The sequence below is a fragment of the Puntigrus tetrazona genome, chromosome 6 (genome assembly GCF_018831695.1).
Source record: "Puntigrus tetrazona isolate hp1 chromosome 6, ASM1883169v1, whole genome shotgun sequence".
NCBI classification, from domain to species: Eukaryota; Metazoa; Chordata; class Actinopteri; order Cypriniformes; family Cyprinidae; genus Puntigrus; species Puntigrus tetrazona.
The window spans coordinates 16,519,848-16,538,021 of NC_056704.1; the positions used below are offsets into that span (position 1 = coordinate 16,519,848).

Consider the following 18,174-nt stretch of genomic DNA (forward strand, 5'->3'; position numbering starts at 1 on the left):
TATGTACTATGGTCCATATTTACTAAACAGGGTAAATTAGCATTAGAGCACAATTCCATAAAAGCGTTGTTGGGAGGGGAAAATTAAGAATCTTTTAAGATTAAGATTCTTTTTTTGGGTGTTAAACGCAGATACCAGTAATTTGAGGAGCAAACATTAGTAAAACGCATTGCGTGATTCGTTACCATAAATTTTGAAAGGGGAGTTCCCACAAATGCACATTTAGTAAGGTGCAAAAATAATTGTCTTTAGTAAATTTTGACTGTTTTACCGCCAAAAGACGGTTCGCTCTGGAGCAAGCAGTTAGTAAATCTGACTCTATAATTCTATTTGAGGGACTGTAAGATTCTGAGTTACTAAATTAAACTCTTCTTTTTTCCAGACGCCAAGGCTTGCCCTGCTAAAGAGTTTCAGTGCCACAACCGTCTGTGCGTGGCTCCCACGTTCGTCTGCGATGGGGATGATGACTGCGGCGACGGCAGCGATGAGGAGAAGTGCACGGCAGCCACCGCCAGCACCTGCGGGCCGCACGAGTTTCGATGTAACGACTCCGAGTGTATTCCAGCGCCGTGGAGCTGCGACGGAGACCCTGACTGCAAAGACAAGTCGGATGAATCTCTGGAGCGCTGCAGCCGCAGGACAGAGCCTCAAAAGCCCCACTGCCCAGCGGGGGAATTCCGGTGTAGGAGTGGAGAGTGTATTCACCTCAACTGGAAATGCGATGGAGATGCAGACTGCAAGGACAAGTCCGATGAGGCCAACTGTCGTAAGTGTACAAGACAAAATATTTCTTCATGTATCGATCCCAGTTATCATTCTCAAGCATACATTTCCTAAGGTATTTACATTTGAGAGGCTCGCTGTGTAGTGATTTAATTGATTCATTTAGTTAATTAAATGAATTAATAATCAGGTTTATCACTTGGATGCGTTACATGCTCTTTTTAATGCTGCACGCATGCTGTTCTTGTCATTATATTCATTTTAAATTACTGTCACGATCTAGTAAAGCAGTGAAACACATAGTTGTTCATTTAGAATCAGTCCCTATTGTCTGCGCCTCCTGATTCTGTTAACACAAATGCATTGCACGCGTGCCAAAATAAATTAATTTGGTTTTGTTGGTCTTACAAGGTCAGCGTATCGATTTCGCGTAACATAACTACACAATAAAACGTACACAAAATACTAGAAAAATTATGCTTTGAATACAAATTATTCTCTGATGTACAGCTATTAAAATTTGATTTCAGGGTTAAAGTATATATAATTAAATACAGTTTGTTCAAAAAAATACTACTACTGTTTTAAAGATACTGCAATTTGTATTGACTCTATGCTTTGTCTTCCACAATAATTGTCACAATAGTTTTCCTTTAGTGTATTTTTCATGCATAAAAATAATCAGAGTAATTACTTAGAATGTAATTGAAGATTTTTATATTAGATTTATATAGAGTACAACAGATTCAGTCAGTAAGCGTGAATGTTTATTAACTTTACATTTCAAGGATTTGTAAGAAAACAATCATGTGTTTGTTTGAGCACATGTAATCCAGAAAACACAAAACCTGCAGCTGAATGCTTTTTGTTTGCTTGTGTGCACACACACGTGTACAGTTTGTTCTAGCATGTGTGTGTTTATTGAGATAATGATGTTCTTTTTCCATGGGTTTATGATGACATGTAAATCTTCACAAACTACTGTGGTAGCGGCATGATAATGCGCTTGAGTCTTGGAGGTTGCTAGGCAACAAGTGTGTTTTGAGGTATGGCAGAGTGCCCTTGAGTAAGCGCTCTGTGAGTGTTGTCTCACTGTAGGGTTCTTGGAGGGGATTGTCTCCTATGTTTAAATAATATTTTGCTTGTTTTGCCTTATATTTTATTAGACTATAAATTAGATTAGACTATATATTATATATATATATATATATATATATATATATATATATATATATATATATATATATATATATATTACTAACAGCTTGCGTTCAGTGCAAACCATCTTTTGCTGTTAAAATAGTAGGCAGTATTTACTAAAAATGCGCAGCGAATTAATGGTGAAAAGACATGGACAGTTATTTTTGCACGTAACCTCATTGAATATGCATTTGAGACGCAATATTTATGAGACTTTATTTTCACTTTAATTTTTTGCTGTTTTTAATATTTAAAAAAGGTTTCTGTTCTAGTTTTATTTTAGTCCTTCTGTTCATCTGAAATGTACATTTTAGTGTGGCTTAAGTATTCAGTCTAATAGATATATATTTTTTTAATATTGTTAGTTTTAGTCAATGATAACAGCACCAACTATGCTTACTACTACAGCAACTGCCATATGGTTGAACATGGCAATGTTTAATAAATAATTACATTTATGAATAAAAACAAACTGTTTCCACCAGTTCAAAAGCCAAACTGGAGGTCAAATTACAGATACACTTCATGCATTCATATAGAATTGAACTTATATTACATACAGTCTTGCTTCTCAAATGAACATATTTTGTTTAAAGGCAGGTTATTTATTTTTACTGGAAAACAGGGCAGAAATATAGGTCAAACGTATTTTTAAGCAGTGTATAGAGGCAAGAGAGAGCTGGCGTAAGATAAGTTGAAGTGCTCTAGTGAAATTGATCACGGTGAATGTTCTCTCTCCACAGCTCCTCTAATGTACACCGTATGAAAGATTAAAGGGATTTAAAGAGATGAATGTGAAAAATTAAAACCTTTCTTTGCCGAACAGCATATTTTTCTTTCTTCAGTGTGTTCCCTTATGCCCCAGAGTAAGTGACTGATTGTTTTTAATGTTCAGAGCTTTTCTTGTGAGGAAACTCTCTTGCAAATAAGCTATTACCTTGAGATCTGACAGGAGGTAAAAGCCAAAACCATTTGCCGTTTCAGAGCTAAAGCTCACACACAGAAGTGCAATGGGTGATTATTATAAAAGTGTGATGGTGAGTGCTTTAGTATGCGTGTTTTTAACAGCTTTAACAACTTTATCTTAGTCCTTTACTTGGCAGATTTTTTTTATGACTCAGTTGGCCTAAATTATACGCATTTTATTGATATGTAATATTGTTTAAAATGTATATACATTTATATAATGTTTTCTCATCATTTCCTCAAAGTAATCTACAAATATTTAAAAACAGAAAATATGTTCACAAGGAGGTCAGCACATTTTGAAATTGGCATTAAAATGTCCACTTCTGGGAATCAGTAAATCATAATCCTCTCTGCAGTTGTCTGCTTATATGACTAAAAATGGCCTCAAAATGACCAAATATTAAACATGTGTTTGTATCTGACAGCTGTGCTGACCTGCCGCCCCGATGAGTTCCAGTGTGGAGATGGCTCCTGCATTCACGGCACTAAGCAGTGCAACAAAGTGCACGACTGTCCAGATTTCAGCGATGAGGCTGGCTGCATCAACAAAAGTGAGTATGTTCGACAATCTCCCTTTCGCCGTCTTTCATTTGATTAGCCTCTTCATCTCTCCCCTCTTCTAGCAGCATTTTCAGTGAAGATGAAAGAGTAGAGTGCACCCAATCATGTATCTCCAATCAAGTTAACATTCACACAAAGCACTACAAGACCAAACAGATGTATCCCTACATGATTCCAAGGTTTCATGGCACACTTCCCATATGGCACCTTCAATCAAATCTACCTCAAAGGATTATTTATGCCATGGTTATAACTGATTAGTGATACATAACATGATTTAAGGAGAACAGCATTCTTTGTTGGTCCTAAAACAACAAGATATTGGTCCCACTTTATATCACGTGCCCCTAATACCCGTGTACTTACGTAGTATCCAGATGTGAATGTAGTATGTAACCACAGGGTAAGTACATACATACCCTCAGAATGGTATGTGTAAGTAGAAATGTGTGACAGGACATCGGTAGCATCACTTTTTGTGCAAAAGGAATTATATAACTACATTTTGTAATGACAAAATGTTTAAAACTACTTGGAACTGTTAATGAAGGGGCTGGACATGGGTAGGTTTAGGGGTCAAAATGGTATCCAGGGTAGGATTAGGATTATCTGTAAAATGGGAGGAGTTCGATCTGGTGTTGGTGTATCGCTGTAATACAAGTGTACTTGCATGATAACTCCTCAGGAACTAATATAAATATAAATTGTAACATTCTGGATAGCCAATCACAATTTATATGTAAAGAAAACTTACTGGCCACTGCTGTGTAACATTAGAGTAATCACATGGTAAATCCATAACAATTGTCTACTTAATATAAAGTGTAACGCTTTCTTTCCTGTTAGTACTGTTACACATTTGTGCTTTCGTTAACAAAAAAGTGTTGTTACCAATGTCCTGTTACACATTTGTACTTACACATACCATTCAGTGAGTTGTTACATATGTGTAGTTACACAAACATTAGCTGTAGATACTATGCACCGACGTGTACTTGCATTGTGGTTAAATATCACGCTCACATTTAGTTACTATGTAAGTACACGGGTATTAGGGACACTTAATATAAAGTGGGACCCTACCTTAAATATTAGCTGCTTTCAACATGGATAATACTAAGAAATTTTACATCATATTAGAATGATTTCTGATGGATCACATGGCTGCTGAAAATTCTGTTTTGTATCACAGGAATAAATTATAAGTCAATTTATGAAGTGGATCAAAAGCTTTCATCAATGTCATAAAACCTAAAACCAAAATGTTCTTGTCTTAGGACAACTTTGATTAACTTTTTTATCCACTTAGTATGGTGACCACTGTAGTTAAAACAGAAAACTGTTGTAAAATTGATATAAAAAAAAAATTTAATCATATGAACAGATTTAGACTTAAAATTTAACATACAGTACAGTGACCAAGACCAAAAAAGCACCATTAGGGCTGTTCACACAAAACACATCTTTGCCTTTAAAAACGTTAGACACAGAATTCAGGAATGGTTTTTAAAAAAGTGCACTGCAGAATGCCTCCTCCGCCATGTTGCCATAAAATAAATTGATAGACGCAAGCGGAGCAGTCATAGATATGTCCATCTAGTGTGTTCTCGCATAGAAAAACAATTGAAAAGTAACTCATTGGAACGGAAAAACACATTTTGTGTGCATGGCCCATTAAACTATTAAATAAGTAGTCCATATGACTTATGCCCTATATTCCATATCTCCCTAAGAAACACATAGACATATTTTTTGACTTTACAGCATTTGAAATATAGTTTTAAATTTTAAAGAATTTAGAGAATTTTATATTGCTTTTATTGGCTTGTTTTGAGCCTGATGAGCTCTTTTCTGTTGTCATTGTATGTCAAAGAGCAAAATGAACATTCCTGCAACGAGTGTCGCTTGAAATGTGTTTTGTATAATGGCAGTTTGTTTTGTACTCTGCATAATTTAGTTTTATTTATGTGGCACTCTGCAAAGATCAAAAGTGTAAGAACTCTTTATTGTGTCCTTGGCAGCCACCAAATGTGAAGGCCCACTGAAGTTCATGTGTAAGAGCGGGGAGTGCATCGACAGCGGTAAAGTGTGTGACAGTATCAAGGACTGCAAGGACTGGTCTGACGAGCCTGTGAAGGAGTGCGGTGAGTTCAGACACTTTAGCACAATTACGCAGATCCTAAAAAAATGTTTACTGGTGCAATCATTGATTTGGGACTTTATTTCGAAAATAGTTATAATATACATTTGAAATTACATCTTTTAGTGTGGCATGCCGAGATTAAATTGCAAAAGTGATCTAGGGTCAGCTTTTTTGCTTCTCTCTAATAACTTTGAATTTGGAGATTTGAAGACTAAACCTAGTCCAGCATTTAAGCGTATAGGCAGTGTTGGCTTATTAGAGGCTTCACTTGATCAAGGGCCAACAACCCACAGAGCGATCATTAAGATCAAAGAGTCTTCCCTCGGGTGCTATCATACAAGTAGAACGTGCCCAGCATGTGCTCCTGCTCTCCAGAGAGAATGCAGGTTTCCATAGATTTTTTTTTTTTTCTCTCTCTCTGTTGTTTCCTCTCGTCTTTCATCACGTTGGACTTTTTCTTCAGTGATAAGCTGGAACTTTTTGAGATTCTTGGCGAGGGAGTAATTTTTTTGATGTTAAATTACTTTCTTCTTTCCAAGTTTAATATACAGAGACAACTGGAGGTAAATCATTCATTGATCAGCTTCATGAAGAGTATAAATGCTCGTGGGAATTTGAGCAGTTCAATATCTCGGCTTCTGGCTCAATCAGTAGTGTTGATTTTGAAGCAGGATTGCATATTTTCCTAAGTAATGGCAGATGGAACATAAGGAGATAAACAAATCCTGTAAAAAATCTTCACTGTTAGTTAATTATACATAATAGAATTATATTTAATTATTTTTATATTAGTATTACTGTTAGGAATTTTGAATGGCGTTTATTTTTATGTATTCCGTTTTCTTTTTAATTTTAATTTGATTTTGTGCTTTTGTCATTTTTATAAATTTTTATTATTTTTTAGCTATAATTTGCTTATTTTTCAGTTTCAGTTTACTTTTTTTAATCAAATTTACAGATTAAAATGAATGACAAAATACCTAACTAAATGATTTTTCCCACTAAGATGAATATTCTGGTTTTTATAGACAGTTGGTCTAATCTTTCCCATGATACTGCAAAGAAAAAATGGTCAAGCTCTAGAATTTGTGCTTAGACTCATGCCTAGAGTCACTGCTGTTATATAAAACCATAACATTGTGGTGCTCTCAAACAGATCCATGCCACGTCACTTTGCATAGATATTGCACACTTCATCTTTTGTAAGAAAAATATCTTACTAACTAAATGTTTGGATCGTTTTCCATCCCCTTGCAGGAGTATGTTAATTTGGTGAAGATGGTATTTAGGAAATGCCAGCTCTCTGCTCATCTCTTTTTCTCTCTCTCTTTCTCCCTGTCTTCCTGGTTATGTTCACTCTTGTATCAGTCCTTAATGTAAAATACATGGTCCCACAGTGACTCTTCTGGATGGTGTTAATTTCCTTGCGGGTCGCTCCACTCAGCAGATGAAATTAGTGCAGGCACCTGACGCACGGCAAACGCCCCCCACCCCCACCCCCTCTAAGCCCAGTGCACTCTGGACCGGCTCCAAGTGGGCCACTGCAGCTATGCATGCTAAATCACTAGGACTGGTGCCAGGGATTACGCTTCTACCATATTCACTAGTGCATCCTTTTCTTGATATACATGATTCATATGTGGCCTGGAGAAAATTCTTAATTTCTTGCTTGTCGGAGAGAGCCTCACTCGCTTTTTGAGTGTGCATTTCTCTTAGTCACGGTCCAGGTGTTTGTCCTACCTTTTCTCTCAACCTGTCTCTTTTCATTCTACTTTGTCTTTTCTTTGCCCTATTTCACTTGAACTTCCTGTGGTGTATCCGTCCCCCGTCTATCTCCTGCTGTCAGCTGTTTCTCAGCATTAGCATCGGCTATTATTCTCTTTCTCACTTTCTGTTGCTGTCTTTTTTTTTCCTTACCTGTCCAGTTTTTTTTTTATTTGTCTCTTGTGTTCTACATGCACACAAGACATGCTGATATCCACAAACTCTTATTCATTCATACAGCTTGTTAATATTATTGTCATTATTGTCTTTTAAAATGATAGAAATTAGTACACATTAATAGCAGTTCAAAATAATAAATGGAACAAATAATACTTTATATTTTAATCTTGCTAAATACGTTTAGTGGAGAAATTGTGAAAAATAGTTTCTATTTATTTTATGGAGTTATATACATAAAATAGTTTTTATGCATTTATTCGGCTTTATTGCTGAAGTCACAAGAAGAATGACAATATAAGCTGTGTAAGTGTTTGTAAATTATTTTTAAACTTAAATTAAAAAGTACTGCTGTCTGAATGACATTTGTGGAATGTTTTGGAAGTTTAAAAGTTTGTGCTAATTCACTGTAGGTCTGCAGTAAAGTCTTGAATGGGGTGCCACATTCAGTCTAGAGGAAAAAATGGAAAAAATTAAGACCTACAAGTGTTCCGTAAAAAGTTCAATAAAACATTCTTTGAGAGTGAGTGTTGTATATTTTCCTCTGCTGAGGTAACTGTGGTAATGACAGTGTTTTTGTCAGAAAGAACATACCTACTGTAGAATGATGTACGTGTATTCTGTAATGCAGGGAGCCATCAGCCAATGACCAAATGTTTTAGTTGCTCAGAAGAATTATCGAGTGCAATACCGGTGAGTCCTTTGACACCACTCACAGAGCGCCACACGCAGCAGTTTCTTCCCATCCACTGCATTTTTCAGATCTTTCAGATAGATTGCACTGACCTCATCACTTCCTCCATAAAGTTTTGAAACTCAACCTCGAAAGAAGCAGTCTGTCATCACCTGGTGTGAGGCTGCAGTGAGCACTTACCACACATTTCCTGCCGGGCATGCTGACCTTTGACACCACCTCTCCTTTTATTTATTTTTTTTCTGTCATAGGTCTGAATGAATGTGCCATCAATAATGGCGGCTGCTCTCACATATGTAAGGACCGTCAGATCGGCTATGAGTGTGAATGTCCCTCAGGCTACAAGCTCCTGGACAAGAAGACTTGTGGAGGTAATATATGTATATATACATTATGTCAGATACCAACATTTTGATCCTGCACAAGGCTACATTGAACTCATTTTCCCAATAGAGCGCTGCTGTACGTGCATTGTGAACCTCTGATTTGATAGAGAAATCCCCAGATGGTGTTTGCAAGCATCATTTATCTTGAATGTGGACACTGCGCTAAAAAAGCCTCTGTTCTCAGTGCATCTCTGCTCTGTTTCTAATGCTTTTCTGATGGTCCTCTCCAGACATAGATGAATGCGAGAACCCTGATGCCTGCAGTCAAATATGTATCAACCTGAAAGGCGACTACAAATGTGAATGCTATGAGGGTTACGAGATGGACCCGGTTACCAAGACGTGTAAAGCAGTGGGTAAGATACTTCACACCAGCATCTCCATCCATCGCTGTTCTGGGACAAATATTAAAACTTACTTACTTTGTTGTACATACTAATAGTGGGGACATTTTACCATTTAAAATAAATAACAAAAAAAACAAATGCAGAGACAAAACAAAATTGATTATGATATATAATGATATATGATATATTATGATATATATATATGATTATGGAGTTACTTACCTTTTTTGTGTGTATGTAACTTAATTTTGCTGCATTGATTCCTTAAAAGTTGTTGTTGTCTAAGTTGTTAAAGTCTAAGTTACGATTAATGACAAAACTATTTAAATACTACTATTTAGAAAGTAAAAAAAAAAGATTTAATTATATTATTAATTAATTAAATTCTTATTACATTTTTATTTATAGAGAATTATTTATGATAATTACAATTTGATAAATACAAATAAAAAGAAATAGGGGCAAATAAACAATACTGGAATAAAATGCTGTAAAAAACATTGAATCATCTCTTTTACTTTTTCACTAGAGTGGTGTTGGAGGACAGTATTTTTTGTGAAAATCCTTTGTATTCGTATGCGAGGGAGGGAGACTGTGGCATATTACTTTTGCTGGCTACTTGTTTGTTTTATAAAGATGGGATTGGTGCAGCATTGCATACTTTGGAATCGTTAGGGTTTTGTGTACCTAATGAAGCTCATCGTTATTGTCCTTCATTTGCCTGACCAGCCTGCGTAAAACTTCAGTGCATTTCCAGTATTCCCGATAGGCTGGATGACAGCTGGAGAAACACTGTCATTAAGTGCACTGTGTAAAGCTGCCGAACAAAACCGTTCCCTCGGGCTAAAGAGCGTCCTGAAAACTTAGTGATTTCACTCTTCAGAAATTTCATTCAGTTGGTATTGTGTTCAGGTCTGATATATCAGTTTAAGTTTGTGTAGTACGTTTCAAACCTTATTGAATCTTAGTGTAGATGGTTCTTGACACTAAAAACAGAAAATATTAACTATAAATGAAAAGCGTGAGTTTTTATTCTTTTCTAGTATGTCAGACTTTCTTTGTTCGGTGATATGACGTGTAATTTATTTTTATGTTCAAGTTTACAAATGCAGATTCAAATTAAGATTTGATATGTGACTTTTTTCAGTTATTCTAAATTCTCTTTTAAAAGTCCCCGGAGATCTATAGGTTTTAAATCAGACTTCATGTTTTTTTTTTCTTTATCGTTTTACCTTTTTGGTGTGCATAGAAAAGCTATTAAATCATTTTAATAGCTTGATGTTTTTGCCACAGGTCTATCTTTCAAAATGTAAAATAAATAACTTTTTTGTTCCCTTTCATAAGCATATCAGGCAGAGGCCCGTTAAAGATAAGAGGGAAGTACGCTTTTATGCGCCGCGCTCACAGACTTTGGTTTTCTGGGCATGACGGCCATTTTTCAGACACAATAGTAACTGCAAATATGACCTTTGGGTGCCAGTATGAGCTATAATGACTTGTGATATGAATAGAGAGTCCAGAGAGTGTTCAGCGATCCTGTTAGTAAAACAAAACATGACCAGACCAATTTCACAGACTTCAGACTTCAGAGTTTTTTACTAAAGCACAAGAAAAAGCAAACAGAACAAAACAGAAAGTGCCTTTCATGAGCATCATTGCTTAATACTGCATGCAGTATTTTAATTAAATATTCTGTTACATCTGAATTAACATAATCAGTTTGTTTAGTTTTGAGGAGACAAATATTATAAATGAAAGGCAAATCAGTGCAGTAGGGACACAAGACACTCATTATTTGTGTACACATCAGACTCGGCACAAAACGAAGTGCAAATCCTCGTAAAACGATAGTTCGCTAAAAAAAAGGTGCACACTGAGCTCTGATTTTTTTGTGTGCGTCCTTACTTAAATGCTTAAAACCTAGAAAAGTGAACCTTCTCTGAATTTTTTATGATGGACAAAATTTTCAGAGGCAGTGTGTAAACACATTTGACACAACATGACAGATTTTTTTTTTTTTTATGTGCAAAAATTTCCATGTGCAGAGACCTTAACAAAAGATAGTTTGAGATAGCTGAGATAATTTCTATATTTATATGGTTCTTGACACTAAAAACAGACAATATGTACTGTAACTGAAATGTGTTTTCTATTTTTTTGTTAAGGAGTCTGCAATTTTTACACAAAAAAAATCTGACATTATTTTTTGGAAATTCCTATTTCTTTAACTGTAGTAAAATCGCTGTAATGCACATGCTTGTCTGACAACAGGAGTTTGATAAAACGTACCACTGTTCTGTTAATCGTCCATTGCTAATAATCAAAAGAAATAATTGCAATGTTAAGCAATGTAATTATTTGCATACATTACATGTTATCAGGCAATTTAGCAACTTTGCACATTCATTAAAAAGGAAAATCAACGGAATCATTTGCAACACCTGTTTACTGTGCTTTATCTTTTTTAAAATACATGTTATTAGTAAATGTTATTAGCTTTTACAATTTGGAAAAGGCATGAAATTGAATAAAATTGAAGTCATACGATAACAAAAATCTTTTTTCTTGCTATTTGCAGCTCTAAAATATTGGATTTTATCAATGCTTTTTAAAAATCCTTGTCTGGAAAATTTGAATGGCAGGAGAAGCCGCAGAGATTGTGTGGTGAAAAAGTGTGGGAACCCAGTATTGTACTAGAGCAGCATGTGTCATGTGCTTCCAGCTCTCTGATAGGCCTGTCACATACCGTCATTATAAGTGTGAGGTCACTCACCTGTTGAGAGTAAATCTAAGCCGTGTAATTTGGCCTTAATGTGAGACTCAGCTGAGTGACAAGACCGAGGGGGTTATGGGAAATGAATGGCACTGGCATAACCACAGACACTTTTCCGTGTCTGTCTCCTTCTCTTTTCATTGTTACTTGTTAGTCAAGATGTTACACCCCCACATGCATCATTTCATTATCTTCATGCTTTCACACCCACCTGTTTTCCGTCACCTCGCTTCCTATATATATGACTCTAGAAATTGATGAAACCGTGTCACGCTGTCTGTGCTCTGCACACTGGGTGTCAGCCAATAGGATGATGCCTGTCTGCGGCTCGTGGAGGGAATCAAATACGTGTCGTGTTGTCTTTGGGACTGATGGCTTACGTTTATTCTGTGAGCTGCCGCTGTGAGCTGCTGAGGGATATTGTTATATCATTGGATGAAATGGAAGTGAAGCACAGTGGACATTAAGAGAGAAAGTAAAAGACATTGGCGACTGTCTTGAGGTCTTGAAAGAAGTGTGTGTGTGTGTGTGTGTGTGTACACGAAGAGTATAAAAAAAACGCTGGTATATTACTATGTTATATTACTTGGAATGCGCTATATATATAATATACCTACACACTTTTAACAATATTTTTGTTGTTTTGCTTGTTACAGTTAGTGGCACAGAAATTTATATAATTCATATTCATTGAATAAAAATGCTGCAAATAATTTATGTAGTTAGGACACAGGATATACATTATTCTTGACACTTCGGCAAGTTTTAAGGATTACAGTAACATATTTTTATAAGTCTTTTGTTATACAGGATCAAGGTAGTTTGAGAGATCATGCCCTTTTTCTCGAAGAACCGTTTAGTCAGTGGTGCATCACCTTCAGAGTTAAGATGCTTAGAGCACATATGGCCATCGGAGAAAGTGCTGATTTATGCGTTTCTCAAAAGTAGTTGTCATGACACTAAAGATGGTCAGCGTGCTACTTTATGTAAATGTAATGCAGCTCATCTGAAGCTGGAAGTGACATCGCTCTCTCTGTATCTCTCTCGGTTTCTTTTTCTCTCTTTTCACCATCTCTTTCTAAGATTTGTAATTCCAGCAGATGGGTAAGAATGATTGAATCCTGACTCTTGTTGAAAATGAAAATATTTGCTGACGATACAGCGGTCCATGAGGGCTTTCTGAAGTACAGCATGAAAAGCTCTCTCTCACCGGCACAATCTGGATAGGCTTTCCATCCACCTGTCCAACTCACAAGCACAGCCCCTCAGCAAAAACAGTGTTTGGCTTAGGCCAGATCAAGTATGAAAGAGTGAGGGATGGGTGGCGAGGGAATGAGGGAGGCAGGGAGGAAGAGAGTAACAGAGACATGAGATCTCGTCCATTAGCTCCACTCATCTTCTCTACATCACTGCCAAACCTCGCTGACATCTGACCACACAGCACCTGCTGCCCATTTTGCTCCCCCTGCAATACTATCTATTTTTGCACTCTTTTTGTCTTTCATTTGTCTATGACACTTGGCATCTGTGGATCACACAGCCTTGTGAAGGAAGCTTTTGCTGATAGGAAAGTAAAAAAAAAAAAAAAAAAAAAGTTATTTCTGAACTTGTTCCAAACCTGAATGTCCCACAACTTTTCTCAGGCTTTAAATAGAGCAAAACCTAAATAGCAAAAACATTTAAATTGCAAAACATCAGGGTATGTGTAAATTAATTTTTTGTTTATTGCCTGGGATGCCTCTGTCTAATTTGGCAAGTAATCAATTTGTGTATATTTTTTCTACTACACTTACTGTTGAGGTCAGTAATTGTATTTTTTACAATTTAGTTAACAGTTTGATTCAGCATTCAGCATTGATTAATAATAATAATAATAATAATAAGACATTTTTCTTGATTATAATATTAGCATATTGAAAGGTTTGGTAGAGAGTGAAGTGTCAAAACTGCAGTAATGGCTGCAAAAAATCTGCTTTGCCATCAGAGTAAAATAACTGTTTACCATTTAATTTATTTTAAATTGTAATAATTTTTCACAATATTAGTTTTTACTATATTTTAATCAAATAGATGCAGCGCTTTTTTGCAGACATAAAAAAAAAGCAACTTCTGACCACAATGGTGTATATTATGTTAATATAATACACATTATTTTATTTTATTTTTTTATTTTATATTATTTATATTATATTGTATTTAGTGCTGCCAAAACTTTTTGTGTGTGTGCTATGTATTTATTATAGAGACATGCATATGCATCATATGTATTAACGTGTATATACTTGTATTATATTATTATTTATCAAAGCTAATTTGTGTGTACTGTGTTGTTTTGTATGTTGCAATTTAATTTCAAAAAGTGTTTTTCTTAGCAAAAAGCTACTAGAAGTAGTTTTTTTGTGCAACTCACTAAATCATTGTTAAGAAGAAGCCAATCACATTATATCCTCTACAGTAATACAAATCGTGAGATGTCTGGATGCAACGAGCTTATTAGAGATGAAAAGCTGAATGAAAGTATAATAGAGGGCACGGGAAGGGTACAATGAGGGTTGGGAGAACAGATTTTTCCTCAGGATCCTAGCGTTTTTTGATGTGAGCAGGTGACAGGATGAAAATGAATTACACCCATATCAAGTAGGTTTGAAGGGGAAGCTGGAGGGGACCAAGTGATTCAGAAATAGGGAGAGTGCCCTTGCTGCTACATAGAGGATAAACTAATAGGGTCAGTGATATTCTGTGTTGGCATGACTGAGCACCAAATCATGGTGACTAAGCTCCCCAATAGTACACAAACACACTCATCTCCTTAGACACCACAGTGCAGGGTAATTATCTGGAAACTCTCAGACCCACTTCGGCCACATGTCGCTAACCTGGAAACCTGACTCGCATGGTCTGCAGGTGCACTGCAGACTCACACGCAGCATTCACGAGTAAATGAATGCAGCGGTTTATATTTAGACACGCACACATTTGCTTTTGCCTTGCAAATTAAATAAGCAATAAAAAATGTCAGTGATTTTATGCACACAAATGGGTGCACTTGTGCGATTCATATGGTTATTTTTTTGTGCCTTTCTAATTAATAAATAGTATGAGTGCAAATCAGCCACTAAGCTTGTTTAAATATAATATGCCCTAATGTGTTTACCCATCTGAGAAGGCTGCCTTTTTTTTTTTTTTTTACTGCAGTGCTTGAAGTGCCAACTCTCTTTAGCGTCTTTCTCACAACATTTGCATTCCGGCAAGTGTAAAAAATTAAATGATAACATATTCTTCTCCTCTGGGAGCATCTTAATCATTTGAGTTTTAATGTTTTTACCTTTGCCCGGTAGCACATATACGCACTTATAACAGAGGAATCCAACACAAACACATGTAGTCTGCTGGCGTGTTAGGGAATCGCATGTTGTGGTGAAATTTATTTAGCTCTGAGTTCTCAGTAGTAATTTGTTTTAATTGTAACTTTGTCCTAGAGGTTTATAGTAAAATTAATTTAATTTTCTTTTAAGCAGTTGTTAGCATATGGTAAGAGTACAGCGCTATAAAATGAACACGAATGGCATAGTTCAGATAATTTAGTTTTACAAGTGTCGGAAGCATTTGGATGTTTGTTTGTTTTTGTTTCGTAAAAATTGGAAATGTTTTAATTTGCATAATTGCCTAATTTTAATAATGAACAACAATAAAGGTCAGGAAGAGACACTGAGGGCCAAATTTACTAAACATTGCAAATTAGCAAATGGCTCAGATAATAGTAATTTGATGAGTGCAAACATTAGTAAATGGCAATGCATGATTCATTTTAATACTCTACTGCTATAAATGTTGCGTCTTTAAGGGAAACTCCTACAAATGCATATTTTATAAGGTGAAGTCCAAAATTAACCGTCCATGCCTTTTCCACGCTAATTCTTCCTGATATTGCCGTTTTAACGCTACTATTAGACGCTACTATTAACACTTATTTTTTGACTACGGTATCTCAAACTGAAGGAGATGCATGCAAAATACTTTTTTCTCTAATAAGCAAAAGTCCCAGTTTATCAAGGTGAATTAAAACAATTGTGAAGTTAAAGAAATCTCATTTGGACTCCTGTGTCCTTTAATGATTTTGCTGATGTTGATTATCTCAAAATGGCCTAATATTGATTGGTTTATCAGCTCAGTTGTCTGTTTGGAGGTTCCCAAGATAACAGGTGAGCTGATGAAACCTTTTCTTTTCCCCTTATAGGTAAGAGCCCGTATCTTATGTTTACTAATCGGCATGAGATCCGGCGCATTGACCTGGTGAAGAAGGACTATACTCAGGTAGTGCCAACCCTGAAGAACGCTGTGGCTCTAGATGTGGACGTGACCACCAACAAGATGTACTGGTGTGACCTCTACCATCGCAAGATCTTCAGGTATACTTAGTATTAGGGCTTGTTTCATTTCTCTGACTTGACAGCTGTTTAATCTTTATTTAAAAAGGATCATTTGCAATTAGTGTTCAACGCTTTGGTAGGAGGAGACGGTGCAGTGTTGAAACCCTCTTTTGAGGGTCTCTTCCCACCTCCTCTCAGCTGGCAGATGCATGAGAACAGCTGCCATAGACTTGCTGGAAAGGCTCTCACAGCAACAATCATCATGGATTGAGAGATGGGAAAGAAATTGCTTCCATGAACATTTCTCAGACTTTTTCTTGGCTTTACTTGGTCTACTAAGTGACTAAGACTAAACTGACATAAACATCCTCAAGATGTGTTTAAAAATGTATCAAAGTTATTTTGAGGGAACATATATTAAATTCAATTAAGTTTAAATTATTATTAAGCATAAAGCTTACTAAATTGTAAAAAGAGTGGGGAATAAAATAATGTTATATTATTATGTATTATTATTTAATATTTACATTTTGTGTATTATTTTTCATAACAATGACAGGGTACACTACAAAATTGACTTACATAATTGATTAGAATTGAGTGTATATATATATATATATATATATATATACATGTAACAGAAAACACATACTCTAAAAATTTTAATAAATAATAAAAAAATTAAACATTAATTTGCCAAATCACTTCTTTTATTTAGTCTTCTATCAACACATTTTCATTACTGACAATGATAATAAAGAGGTTTCACACTGAAGACTGAAGTAATGGTTTCTGAAAATTCAGCTTTTTTGTTCATGTAAATCCCAAGATATTTTTCAAAACCATTTAAACACTAACACCCATTTTATTTGCAATCGTGTATACTGTATCAAATTCTGACTTTGTGATAGTACTATATTGCCACAATCCTTTAATTTCCCACCCCGTCACTCCAACAAAACATTTTTCTCAGATATTTTTGTCCTCATGGAAGGACATTTCAGTTCTTTAGGGGGGGATCTTGAATAAGCACTACCGGCCGTTTAACAAAGTCATCTTATCAGTTGGACAGCAGCCTGTCACACCCCCTGCCTGTGCTATAACAGCATCTAGAAAACTTGACCAGCGTTTGTCCTTTACTGTCCCAGTGTGCGTGCTGGCCCGTCATGCTCAGGTCTCCACCTCACTTCCTGAATCACTCTGAGTCACATCAGCCTCTAGGACCATCTCTAAATCATTTCAACCGCACCATATGCTTCCCATAATTTACCTCCAACAATAATGCGTCCCATTACTCATCCCTACTCCCCTCAGGAATGCTTGCGTTAGAACGACGTACGACAGTTCATTATCACTTTATAAATGCCTCAGAAGAGCACTCGGAAGAATGGAAATACTTCCGCTTGTCTGCAGGGAGTTTAATTTATGTATATGCTCCCTGACAGAGAGAGTGGCATGAATTGATGGTTACTGTGAAGACGCAACGGTGTAAATGTCAGTTGACAGCTGAAACCTCAAATGAGGCATTACAGTTTTAAGGGCCATTGTTGGGGCCATTAACCAATCCGCACTTAGGTTAGCTTGAAGGGTTATTGATCTGTCTGTAAAAAGCTGTTTTGTTTACATAGTGGTTCTCTAGCATGAGATCTCAAAACCTCTCTTTCAGTATAAAGGTTGATGGATTAATGTTGTGTTTATTACTTTGATTAATTCCAATTAACATCATTTTGAGTTAATGCAATGCAAGGCTTCAGCTGTAATTAAGATGGCAGAGGGAACCCGAACCCAGCCAATTAAACAGACAATTTGTTGCTCTTGTTGATCAAATACATCATTGTTTGATCATGGTGTGAACACAAAACACCCTGTGGTTTTGGCTTTAATAGATGTTTGACTCACTTTAATTTGTCACACAGTGCCATAACCCGGCATGATGAAGCAAGCAATGGGAAATATTTTCAATACTTATTATTATTGTTGGTATTTTAATGTAGCCCTGCCTATATTGAAATTAAATCGGTGAAATGTGATTGGCAATGATTGTGTCACATTGTTCAGCATTTTACT

General features: G+C 36.0%; 1 protein-coding gene across 4 annotated transcripts in view; it reads left to right on the plus strand.

Moving 5' to 3' along the window:
• The window catches only part of lrp8 (low density lipoprotein receptor-related protein 8, apolipoprotein e receptor), a 134,697-nt gene that overhangs the window by 94,429 nt on the left and 22,094 nt on the right, over window positions 1-18,174 (plus strand). For all 4 annotated transcript variants that reach the window (XM_043242369.1, XM_043242371.1, XM_043242370.1 and 1 more), the window contains exons 5-10: window positions 383-766; window positions 3,318-3,443; window positions 5,475-5,597; window positions 8,483-8,602; window positions 8,848-8,973; window positions 15,975-16,146. In XM_043242369.1, the coding sequence (XP_043098304.1) occupies window positions 383-766; window positions 3,318-3,443; window positions 5,475-5,597; window positions 8,483-8,602; window positions 8,848-8,973; window positions 15,975-16,146 (1,051 nt within the window). The remainder of the gene's footprint in view (window positions 1-382; window positions 767-3,317; window positions 3,444-5,474; window positions 5,598-8,482; window positions 8,603-8,847; window positions 8,974-15,974; window positions 16,147-18,174) is intronic.